The sequence below is a fragment of the Solea senegalensis genome, linkage group LG13, assembly GCF_019176455.1.
Source record: "Solea senegalensis isolate Sse05_10M linkage group LG13, IFAPA_SoseM_1, whole genome shotgun sequence".
NCBI lineage: Eukaryota > Metazoa > Chordata > Actinopteri > Pleuronectiformes > Soleidae > Solea > Solea senegalensis.
The window spans coordinates 7,276,428-7,288,288 of NC_058033.1; the positions used below are offsets into that span (position 1 = coordinate 7,276,428).

At 42.4% G+C, this 11,861-nt stretch overlaps 1 protein-coding gene across 1 annotated transcript in view; it reads right to left on the reverse strand.

The window, feature by feature from the left end:
• LOC122779521 (polypeptide N-acetylgalactosaminyltransferase 10) overlaps nt 1–11,560 on the reverse strand; it is a 71,743-nt gene extending 60,183 nt beyond the window's left edge. The window contains exon 1 of the mRNA XM_044041966.1: nt 11,117–11,560. Coding sequence (XP_043897901.1) covers nt 11,117–11,278 — 162 coding nt within the window. The 5' untranslated portion in view covers nt 11,279–11,560. The remainder of the gene's footprint in view (nt 1–11,116) is intronic.
• Nucleotides 11,561–11,861: the final 301 nt, after the last annotated feature.

The window sequence follows — 11,861 nt, forward strand, 5'->3', positions numbered from 1 at the left end:
GTCTTGTTTTGTCCACAAACTAAAATCAGTCTGTTTTAATACATTTATTTTGTCAATTGGAGCAAAGAAACTAGAAAATATCATTGTGGCCTTAATATGAATACAGTCGAGGCGTTGACTCAATGTAATGAAATAGACAAAATAACAAAAATCTTGCTGCTCCTGCTCCTTGCTGAGCCTGTGGACATTAGAGACTGGACCGCAACAGTGGAGCGAGATTTGGGCAGGAGGATACAGGAAGTGGCATTATACTACATATATATATATATATATATATATATATATATATATATATATATATATATATATATATAGATAGATAAATATAGATATGAAATCATGGAAACACCTGACCCCAGGTCAGCGTGTGATTCCGCGTGTTTCTGTTTTACATACACGCAACACTCGGATGCATCCCACTCTGTGTGGGGCTGTGGCACGGCGGAGTGTGGCGCTAGCCTCAAATTAGCCTCCTGGGATTAGATTAATCATCTGAACATTAAAAAAAAAAAAAAAGAAAAAAAGAAAAAGAGCAGCTCCATAAGCCACGAGGCTGTAATTAAAAACCTGACTCCTCGCTCCGTATCCACAGGCTGTCTCTGCTGCACCTGTCCCTCATTTGGCTCCTCGCACTGATCTGGGCCAGCAGATTCCTGACAGGAATACAGAGCAGCTCCTGCACGCCCTCAGTCTGCGCCGCCGCCAGCGCCGAGTCAACGTCTGCCTTGTGCAGAAGGAACCTGGGGAGGAAACGCTCTCCAAAAAGTTGAACAAACACCTCCTATTCCAGCTTGGTTAATTTTCCTCTTTTATTTGCTTTTCCTCTCGAGGTGTTTCATCCTCCTCCTCCTCCTCCTCCTCCTACTCCTCGCTCTCCTTCTCAGCTCTGAGTGATAAAGTGCAAATGACTTTAATTCTTGCAGCAAGTAACTCCACTTGTCTTTGCAAATGACTTTCACCCCTCAGTCTCCCTGGTTTCCAGAGGCTTAACATGTTAAAGATAAAATCTAATTCCCAGTCTGGCAGCACAGCTGCTCAGGCCTCTGCGACGCCGCGTCAGGTACGGGTTTTTTTCTTTCTCACGTTAACAAGGTTATCAAGGTTAGAAATGCAACGACAGCAACAAGGACGGAAACAAATGCATGTGTCACTGTATCACTGGGCGATGTGGCTTGTGAATAATATCTGGATATTTTTATCTATATCCCGATATTTGAGAAATATGTGGATATAAAGCTGCAAAACGCACTGTAAATACACTCTAAAATCCACTGTTAATGATCTGTATTAACATGATCTCAAAACACTTATTATGACCTGTCTTTTTACACAATACCTGCTTTATTTCTTTATTTTATTTGTTAAATGAAGGATATTTACGTGCTAGAAACCATGACTATGTTGTCAAATTCTGCTACAAAACAAATAATTAGGCTCAACATAACCTTGTTACAATATACCACATAATATCGATATATTGACCAGCTCGAGCTGCAGCTAACGATCATAATCGATGAATCTGTCCATCATTCCCTCGATTACTCGAGTACTTGTTTTTAAAAAATGGAAATGATCATGTTGTCGACTGTCTTGATTCTTTGTGGCAAAGAGACCAGAAAATATTATTATAAATATTCATTTAAGGAGCTGAAAAATCAAGAAAAAACCTCAAACCGATGAATCGCTTATCAAAAGAGTTGACGCTAATTAGCGATTAATCCAGTAATTGTTTCCTATCTAGTGTTTTTTTTTTTTCATAAATTGACCAACGTGTTGTTGTCTTTTTAGATTTTAAAGCCCTTTATTGTCAAAGTTAAAAGAGGGTGTTGCAATGTTAGTTTGTTCCGTTTGTTTTTGAACATTTAGTGTATCATGTAAAAAAGTATGAGGGCGTAAACGTGATCAACGTCTTTCTTACAATGGTACGACGACAAAATAAAAGCCTTGGACACACGACAAGAATCACGTCTGACACAAGAATCAAGCCGAACAATGCCGAACTGTAGATCAGTTAAAAATACTTCACAATAACTAAAAGCGTGGGTTTATCTCCAACAATTACCATGGAAATGTCTAAAATCTCAATATTTAACAGAGGAGTCTGGTGTACTGAGTGTATTTCAGTCCAGTCCAGTGTCAGACGGAGACTGTGCTCCAGTCATGGAGGAAGTCCTGATTCTAACGATTCAGTCACCAGTTACTCGTTTGTGTCGTGTGTGAAACCATGTCACGGCACTTTAATGCAGCCGTGCAGCGATGACTCCGCCCACATTTAGTAGGTGCTATTTTGTAGTGGAAAAACAACCGTGCCGTACAGTGCCGTGCCGAGGCAAGCGTGCAGCGTAATAAACCCCTAATACTCTCACAACGTAGAATGAACCGCGTTAAACTGTCTTAATCCTTCCTTCACAGTCTCTCTAATTGCTCTTAACCTCACCGGATTCACCAGAGTTGATGCGATTTCCTTAACTGCGAGTGGGCCTCCATCTCCCACACCGGTTCACAGTCACACGGAGGGAAATACTCTCCACAAACACTGTGCCTTAAGGAAGCTCAGGTTCTTTTTTTTCCTCAAATCCTCGTGCATGTGCGTCGGAGACTGCCTACATCCATTTGATTTCAATTTGGCTCCTGCACTCTTGATCGCACGCTTTCCCCCGTAGGGCTCAGCCCGAAGGCTTCCAGTCGCTCTGAAATCACTGTTCCCCTCTCTCTCCCACACAATATCAACAGAGCAGGAAGGAGAGAAACACAGGCTTAGTCAACGTTTATGTTTATCAAGAAAGACCTCAACATGTTCCACGGACAGACAGGACAGACCAGGACGTCAGTAACTGGTACAAAATGCATGTATATCTGTACTTTTACTTTGTTATTTCTATTTCTAGGAACATGTACTCTTACTCCGCTGCATTTCCTCTCACTACCTTTGTTACTCGTTACGACCAAATAAAACCAGTAGAAGAAGAAGAAGAGTTATTATGAGGAATTCAATTTTAAGGTTTTCTCTTTTTACAATATCCAATCATGTGATTTTTAAAGATGAAGTCGGGAACTTTTGCCAGGTTTGACAGTGAAAGTACTTCATAAGTTCAAGGAAACGCGATGGCGACGATTAGGGCAGCGCAATTCTGGAAAAAATGTGAATCAGTTTTTCACAAATGGAAATGTTTATTGTGCTCATGAAAAAAAGATAAGAAATACTCAATTAGGCATTCAAGTAAAGAGCCTGAACATGGCCCTGCATAATGGGCTTATCGTTGTTATTATTGTTGTTATTATTATTGAGTGCCGTCACAGGAAGAGGCACAAGGATCAAGCCGAACAATGCCGAACTGTAGATCCGTTAAAAAGACGTAACAATCCTGAAAACGTGGGTTAATCTCCGACATTTAGCAAAGGAAATGTCTAAAATCTCCTCCTATAACAGGGGAGTCTGGTGTGTTTAACAACAGAGCAAACACAAGCTCGGGTCGGGTGGTTTGTGTGATTCTCGTCGCTAGAACCTGGGTTTTCATAACCATCTGTTTTAATTATTTCTCGTTAGCGCACTCGTTCTCCTACGTTCTGTGCCGCACTCACTCGGCTCCGAGAGGAAAATAGGAATCGTTTATTTGCAGCTCGTGAAATAAAAACGCAGAAGAACCGTCGTCATTTAGAAATGGAATGTAGTTGTAGTTGTTCACGTGTCGTTGTGAATCGATATCGCGATTTAGAAGCCACGGGGAACAAAGGAAGACAAGGTGGTTCAACGTTGCTCTGCGTGCGTCTGTCGCTGTAAAAACCAAACACTCCCGACCACAGCAAACCACGAGTGTTAAACTCCGCCGTCTGGCTCCCACTGACACATACGGCAGCTTCACGTTGTAATCACACGTCTGTATGTACGCCGCTTGAATGAGTGACTATTTCACGGTGCAGTAGAAGGCGCGAGTAGCCTCAGAGCTTCCCCCGCTGTGACAGTGACAGAGAGGTAATTTTCACATTTCCCCGTCTCTTGTTGAAGCCGAGGTGACTCAGCTTCTTCCTGTCTGCTCCAGCGGCTCAGGGTAAGTGGAGGTGAGAGGAGATGAGAGAATAAAAAAAAAGAGGAGAGCCTGACCTGCTGCGCTGCCCTGCTGATTCACTGAAGGACTGACGGACAGCAGCGACCGAAACCAATGCGTGTCCAGACGGAATCCTGGCACACTTGTGCAAATGTATTAACTTTAACTCGCCAAAGCATTCAATTTCACACTCTGTTTTAGTCCATCGGGCAAAGCTGACGTTACTAAGAACATCAGTCGAGTTTTGCTGGAGGGAATGCGAGAAAAAACTTTTTTTTTTTAGCCTTGTAACTAAAGGCTAATCTCATAAAAATCTATCTATAAGAATACATTTGCCACTTTATCTCACTGGGAATGTTAGTTTGTAAACCGCTCACTCTCCCGCACCAAAGCCCAGAGAGAAAGGAGCTGCTGGTCGACTGCTGCCTCGTGTGGTCAGCAGCGCAATAACCTACAAAAACAGTTGATGGACGTCACAGAGAGACAAGTTCCTCTAGAGCAAGTTCTGCCAAAAACACAGCGTTGATTCATATCAATGTGCATAGTAGTTACACAAGAATCCTGACCTACTTGTTGTCAGTATGCAGCTAAATCTCGTCAGTGAACAGGAATATCTGGATTACAGCCAATTAGAGACAAAGACAACTCCCCCATACTCGTACGTCTCGGATATGTCTGGACTACCTTCTGGTCCCAAGTGCTGACAGAGTCAAAAGCACAGATGTATAAAATGTTTGGCAAACCGGTGCCAAAGCCCGGAAAAGAAAGACTTCTGCACTCTCGAGTCCTGCGGGAAGACGACAGCAGGGAGCTGGTGGGAGAAGATCCAGAAGATGTCCGCATGAACTTCACGTGACGTTTCCAGAAGCGCCAGAAGTGATTTGTGTTGGTGTCTGAATGGTGGCAGCCATCTTGTACTCCTCACTTGGGGTTGCTCCGATTATCTGAATTGGACATCCAAGTTTAGAGGGAGTTCCGGCCACCAATGTCCAGATGTTAGTGCAGGTCTGAAGGCCGCTTCTGACTCCCGGGTACAGTCGGGATCCAGTTTCCAGAGGCCTCTTGCTGCTAAATAAACCCTGGTTCGAGTCCAGGAGGGAAGTGGAGTGTGGTCTCCTGCTCCTGAGCAGAGAAAGCTGGCAGAGATTCACGGCGCCGTCCCCAGAGGAGCGAGCCTCGCACAGGCCTCGAGGCTACATTTACGAGCCACACACCGTCGGCTGGATTACTGCTCGTTCATCACTGCGGGACCTTGTGCTTCTCACCTCTGACATGTGCACAGTGTCCTCCCTGCCTCACACACACACACACACACACTTTTATATATATATATATATATATATATATATATACACACATACATATGTATATATATATATATATATATATAGTGTTTTTAGAGGTACTGAAAGGTCAGCCAGTGACCATCCAGTCTTATTAATGAGCAGAGTAAACTATGTAGAACATCTCAGTACAAGGAGAAATACCTGTAACCTAAATAAATAAACATATAAATTGCAAATAACGCGGTCTAATCTCTGCAGCTTTTCCGGCCGAATCAAAAAACAAACCGGTTTCTCTCTAAAAATAAAAGAAATCCCTCCAGCGAGCAGCACCGGGGCCTGATTGTGAATTCCCTCGCTGTCTGCCACTGATGTTATTCCTTCCTTCCTCACAGTCACGATGCAAATCAGATATTTGTTTAACCCCCTCCGTCCTCCAGGACCTCACAGGGCCTTAAAAAAACACTATTTCTCTAGTCTTACCGTTTTTCAAGGGTAAAAAAAAAAAATCCAACAAATGATGATTTATGCATTTGTTTCTTATTGACCGGAAAACACACGTTGGATTTCATCGGTCTGCAAACGTGCGGCGGTGAAATCAGTCCGAGGAATATTCTGCTCTTTAGATGACACGCCCACCCACGTGGGTTTTGCTGACGCCACAGAAACCAACGCAGCCGTCAATCTCTGACCTACTTAATTAACCAATTCCAACTGTTAAATGACAACAAACAAGACTAAAAAAAAATGCTTCATTTCAGTAACCAGACTATGAGTAACTCTAATATAACAACATTGTCAAAAACGAAGGCGCTCTAAAGTAAACAGTCTCTCTACTTCCTGTCTCCTCACGGTGGCGCTGCTCAAATGAATGAGGGGGAAACTTGGGCAGAAGTTCCTTCATGACCTCTGACCTTTGCTCTCTATGTTGTAATAATTGTTGTGAAATCCTGCACATATTATTGGTATCGTCGGCTGTGTAATTAGGGCTCAACGATTTTTACTAAAAATTGCCGTTGAGATATGATCTGCAATGCGACAGGAAATGCGAATTTTTCATTTACATATTTAAAAGTGTTTTACAAGTGTTTTCTAAAGAACTAAAACCAGTTTCTGTGATTTTTCTGGTTTATTTGCTCCATAAAACAAAGAAATCATTAAAACTCAATCATTTTGGTGTGTGGTGAGTTATTTCGTTTTTATTCATGTATTTATACATGGTCTGTGTTCTCTTATTGTTTTTGCTGTTTTTATTGCGTTGACTTCCTCGCTGTACTACACACACGTCATGGATCTATTATTATTGTGTCATTTTCCTCGATTAACCATCAAACCTCAAAATGATGACGTTTTCAAATGTATTTATTACATGGAGCGAAGAAACAATCTAAAAATTCATTGAAAATCCATTTTTTTAAACTGATTAATTTTGCAGCCCTGGTGTAAAGTCTCGACTAATGATGACGTTAGACCTTATTCTCTGTAATAGCTGTTATAATTCGATGTTTTTGTATTTATATCATCTTTTATGTCATAGTTTTTTCATGCATTAACATATTATGTATGTTTTTTTTAATAAATGATGTTTTGTAAAGAGGAAAAATAACACGCCATTCCATCCATCCACCCATGCAAAAACATGAAATCCGAACTGGAGCAATGAGACGTGGGGGAAATTCCTCTTCATTGTCGCCTTTAATTCGGCCTGAAATTCAGATTTAGCCGCTGATGCCAGCAGCCGTTTATGGCCTGAAAACAATGACCCGATCATGCAAATCAATGTTTCCGGGTGATAATTGATGTTATTCCGCGTTTTAATTGCGCATGAAGATAGTGCACGTCACAGACTCCAGATAAAACTCTGCTCCTCGGGCCTCGACCTACAATCCACTCCGCTCACCACAAGCACACACACACACACACACACACACACACACATACCACCCCTGAAAGCCTCCATTCAGCACTTTGCCTCATTTGAATAAGAGGAGCTTCTATTGTCTGCCAAATAAGGTTCTTTTCTGAATTTTTTTTTCAGCTCCTGCACTCATTTTTTCCTCATTTTCCTGAGCTAAATTCTATTCTGATGAACACATTCATGCCACATAAAAAGAAACCGCATGTAGGACATCGAAAAACAAACTTTTTTTGAGTTATTTACGATATCAGAATTTATATTTTCTATCACGGTGTGACTGCATGGTGTATTAAAGGGATATTTTTAGGGTTGTGAAGTGGTGTTGCAGAGTTTAGCTTCTTAACAAAGGGCTCGCTTCATAGCATCTGCACTACCTTAAGTGTACGCTATCCTCAGGCTATGTTCAGTGTCGTACCTCACCAATAAACAGCATTTACTGACAGAAAACTGACATTTGCAAAGCGCTCACTCTCCCACACCAAACCCCATAGAGAAAATCAGTGATTTTAACTAGGGATGCACGATATATCAGCATTAATATTGTTATCGGCCAAAGTTCGTCATTTTTTAACATATCGGCATCAGTCCAATGAGTAAAACTGCACCGATTTCAACAACCGATGTTTATGCCCGTCTAATTGCTATTTGTGTATGTGTGTCGGGAAGGGGAGGCCATGCGGTATTTGTTTGACGCAAGCGCAGCACAAAATGCGCGTGTGTGTGTGTGTGTGTGTGTGTGTTGAGGAGAGAGAATGTCAGCGGTGTGGGCGATTTTTCAGGGTGTCAATAGAAGATATGCGAAAAGCATTATGCAACACTTGCAAAGTCAAAGTAATGCGAGGAGGGTTCCGCGTCAAGTCATTCAATACCACAAATTTGATTATGTCATTTGAAAAACCGTCACCCTGAAGTACACAAACAACGGCAGGAAGCTAACGCTAGTAACATTAGGCGGCAGACAAAAAGAAAGCAGCGCAGCTGGGACTCGACCAAAGGAAGACATTGGCCAGGGCAATAACGATCAAGGTAATGGAAATGATTGCTCTTGACGACCAGCCGAGGGTTCCGACGGTTGATAGCGCATATTGAACCCCGCAACAACCTGCCAAGTCGGCGCTACTTCTCCGATGTTTTGCAATTGAATAAATATCTGGTTGCCATGAATACTGGCAAGTTTGATAAAGTATTTTAACATGTTTTCTTTTATTATGGCAGCTCTTAATAGAGCTTGTCAGGTATTGTTTCTCATATCTGTTGTGTAGTTTTATTGTGAAGGGAAGTGGCGCGGTTGTTGTTGCCGGGAGGAAGGGTTGTTGACTTTATTTACGTACCCAGTATAGACGCCCTTATCTCGGTTACAGTAACTTTGGCAGGGTATTATTTTTATTTATGTTCACGTTTGTAATTTATGATCTAAACTTTCTCACAGGAGTTTAGTGAGTTGAGGGAGTTAAACTGTACTTTAATTTAGTTACACACTTGCTACAAGTGGTAAAGGTTTCTAAAAACCTTTACTTGTAGTTGGTTACTTGTGTCTTATGTGACCTTGTTATTTGGAGGTAAAACATGTTTTGAAAATAAAGGAAGACATTAAAAAATTCAGCTAACTTTTATCATCTCAGAAACTTTTTTTTTTAAACATATATCGATATCGGTAGATATCGGTTATCGGCCATAGCAGCAATATTAATATCGGATATCGGTATCGGCGGAAATAGTCATATCGGTGCATCCCTAATTTTAACATCACCGCCCACAGGAGTTGTTGATCCACTGCTGCCTCCATCACTAAGTTCACAAATATTATTTTGTCACTTAGCATTTAAAATCCTTCGTTCAGATTTACCACAGTGACACAAAGTGACCACATGAGGCAGCAGTAGACCAGCAGGTCCTGTGTCCCTGTGAGCTAAAATCACTGATTTTCTCTGTGGACTTTGGTGTGGGAGAGTGAGTGGTTTCCAAACTTCAGTTTCCTGTTGCTAAAGTCTGTCGAACAGTGAGATAAAGATGTGAACATGTTCTTAAGATGACATAGATCTGATTAGGCGAGCCTTTTACTTGGCTTAAAATAAGTTTTTCCGTGGTTGCAATGAATAAATAATTGACAAGGAAACCAAACATCACACTCATTCGTACACTTACATTCTTGTCAGATGGATCCTGAGCTAACCTTAGTCAATAGGACAATTGAAGTTGCGTTGACACCAAAGGTATACAACGTCACACAACTCGTCTCACGGGTTGTTGCTCCGGTTGGAAGAGTATTTAAAGTGCCAATAAGACGTCTTCTGGAAAAACAAGTAGCTACAACATCCTGGGAATTTTCAACACTGAAAACTTTCCATGGGAATAAACTAGACATTACAGGTGTGTAACTAAACCTGGGTTACATCGCCAGCTGTTATAACCATTATACTATATATGTTATATGATTTCCCACTGTAATATTACACCGATGTTGAACTGACAATAACATTTGTGAACAATAGTTTTAAGACTAAGATCTATAAAAATTGCTGGAATCGCACACTGTTGGACACAGACTGTAAACACGTAAATAAAAATCTGCAAAGCCATTATAGCCGAGTCATGTTTGGGCTGTTTATTTCATCTTTGTTGGCACAGCAATATTTGTGACAAAGTTGTAGAATTATGTCTTTGAAATGACTCGGCAAAAATGTATCGTCAATGAGTTTTTGATGTCGGTATCAGACACACAAAAAAGTGGTATCGTCCCATCCCTACTAGTTTAGGTTTGTCTTGTCTTAACTATCTTAACTAAGGTGTTGTTTGATGCTGCGTGTCCTTTAAACTGGAAAGCAAGCTCTCGCATGACAGGCTCAGAGTTAACATTATTAGTTATTGTGTCCGGCTCCGTATGGTTGATGGTGAAGAGAAATACTACGTTACGTCTGTTTAAAATATGGCGAAGTGCGGCCAGTGCTCCCATCACTGCGTCACATAATGTATAACACGATCCCACGGCGTGATGGGCGATGTGACAAATCACGTTTGGTGTGAACGCAGCATTAGATCAGCTTTGTTAAATCATCCACCAGGCCAGGTACTGATGCTGGCGGGCCAGTTTTGGCCCACGGGCCACTAATTGCTGACCACTGATGTAGACAATCAAAATAATAAATATATATATATATATATAGCGCTATATTCTTGGAGCAACATGGGGTTAAGTGTTATTATGACATAAAACCAATGACCCTCGACTAAACAAGTCTTGTACAGCAGAGTCTACATGGGAATCAAACCCACAACCTCTGAGTTGAAAGACAACACATTCCACCACTAAGCTATCGTCCCATGTTTAAATGGGACTTTAAAAATTAAATGCCTTAATATGACACAAAACCAATGAACCTAGACTAAACTAGACAAGTCCAAAAATGTCAGACGCATCTGTGCTAACAGAGAAGATCGAGAACCGAATCGAACACAAAGACTGTTTTGATTTCAGCCTGAACCTTAAAATGGTTAAAAAGTTGATTTTGCATAATATGTCCCCTTTAAAACTAAGTGAGGGGCCATGAACGCAGCATCGTGTGTTTTTAACATTTCACAACTTCCTTGAGTCCCCGGGTTAAAGTGACGTGGCCACGGCTGCTCCTGAGCGGTGAAGCCGATGACCCGCCGCGGTGACACGGTGCCAAACACTAGCTCCGTGCGCCGTAAACGCGCAACCACACACACACACACACACACACACCGAGGCTGGTGCGTTTACAGACACTGGGGGAGAACGCAGCCAAAAAAAAGAAAGAATCTCATCCTCCACCAAACTCAGATATTAAGTGTTTTTAGTGGCAGCGGTGGGTGGACGAAGGGCGCCGATCGTCCCGCGTCTCTCTTACCTGAATCACGGGAACGCCGCCCGGACCTTCCACGCTGTTGTCGGGCGAGTTGTCAAAGACTCGGTCCCGGTACAACGACCACAGCCCGACGTTCGGGAAGAAGAGCAGCGCGGCTATGAGCAGCCCGGCGACCTGCAGCAGCCTCTTCTGCTTCCGCCTCATCTCTATCGTTCTCTCTCTCCGCCACCAAAGCGTCTGAAGCAGCGGCGAGAACCCGAACCGGCCGCTGCGCTGACGGGGGAGACAACTTCCACCACTGGCCGGGGGGCAGAGCTCCTGACACGGGGGAACTGCTGTTGCTGCTGCCGCCGCTGCTGCTGCTGAGAGTGACGCTGCTCACGCCGAGCCCAGTGCTGCGACGCCAGGGGGCGCCAAGAACCTCTTGTGCGGGGTGACAAAGTTCAGTGGAGGAGGGCTAAGGATGTCAACTGTAACCGAAAACTTTCACTTTATTTATTTATTTATTTGTTTTGTTTGACGTATGTGTCTTTTCCTTTGAATCCTTTTAATACCCCTCTGGCAACTGCCGTTTACAGAGTGTCCGTGAAGCATCCACACAGTTCTATAGTTCTATCCCCGGTGCTGCCTTCAAGTACAGCCCGGAAATGAGACACTCGCAGGTTCCTCCAGGCACAACCACCTGTTTGTGTGTTTTTTGAGAAGAAAACAACACTTTATTAATTGAAAATCATCCAAAAAAATACAAAATACATTTGCAAATAAAACTATTCAAAAATTATTGTAT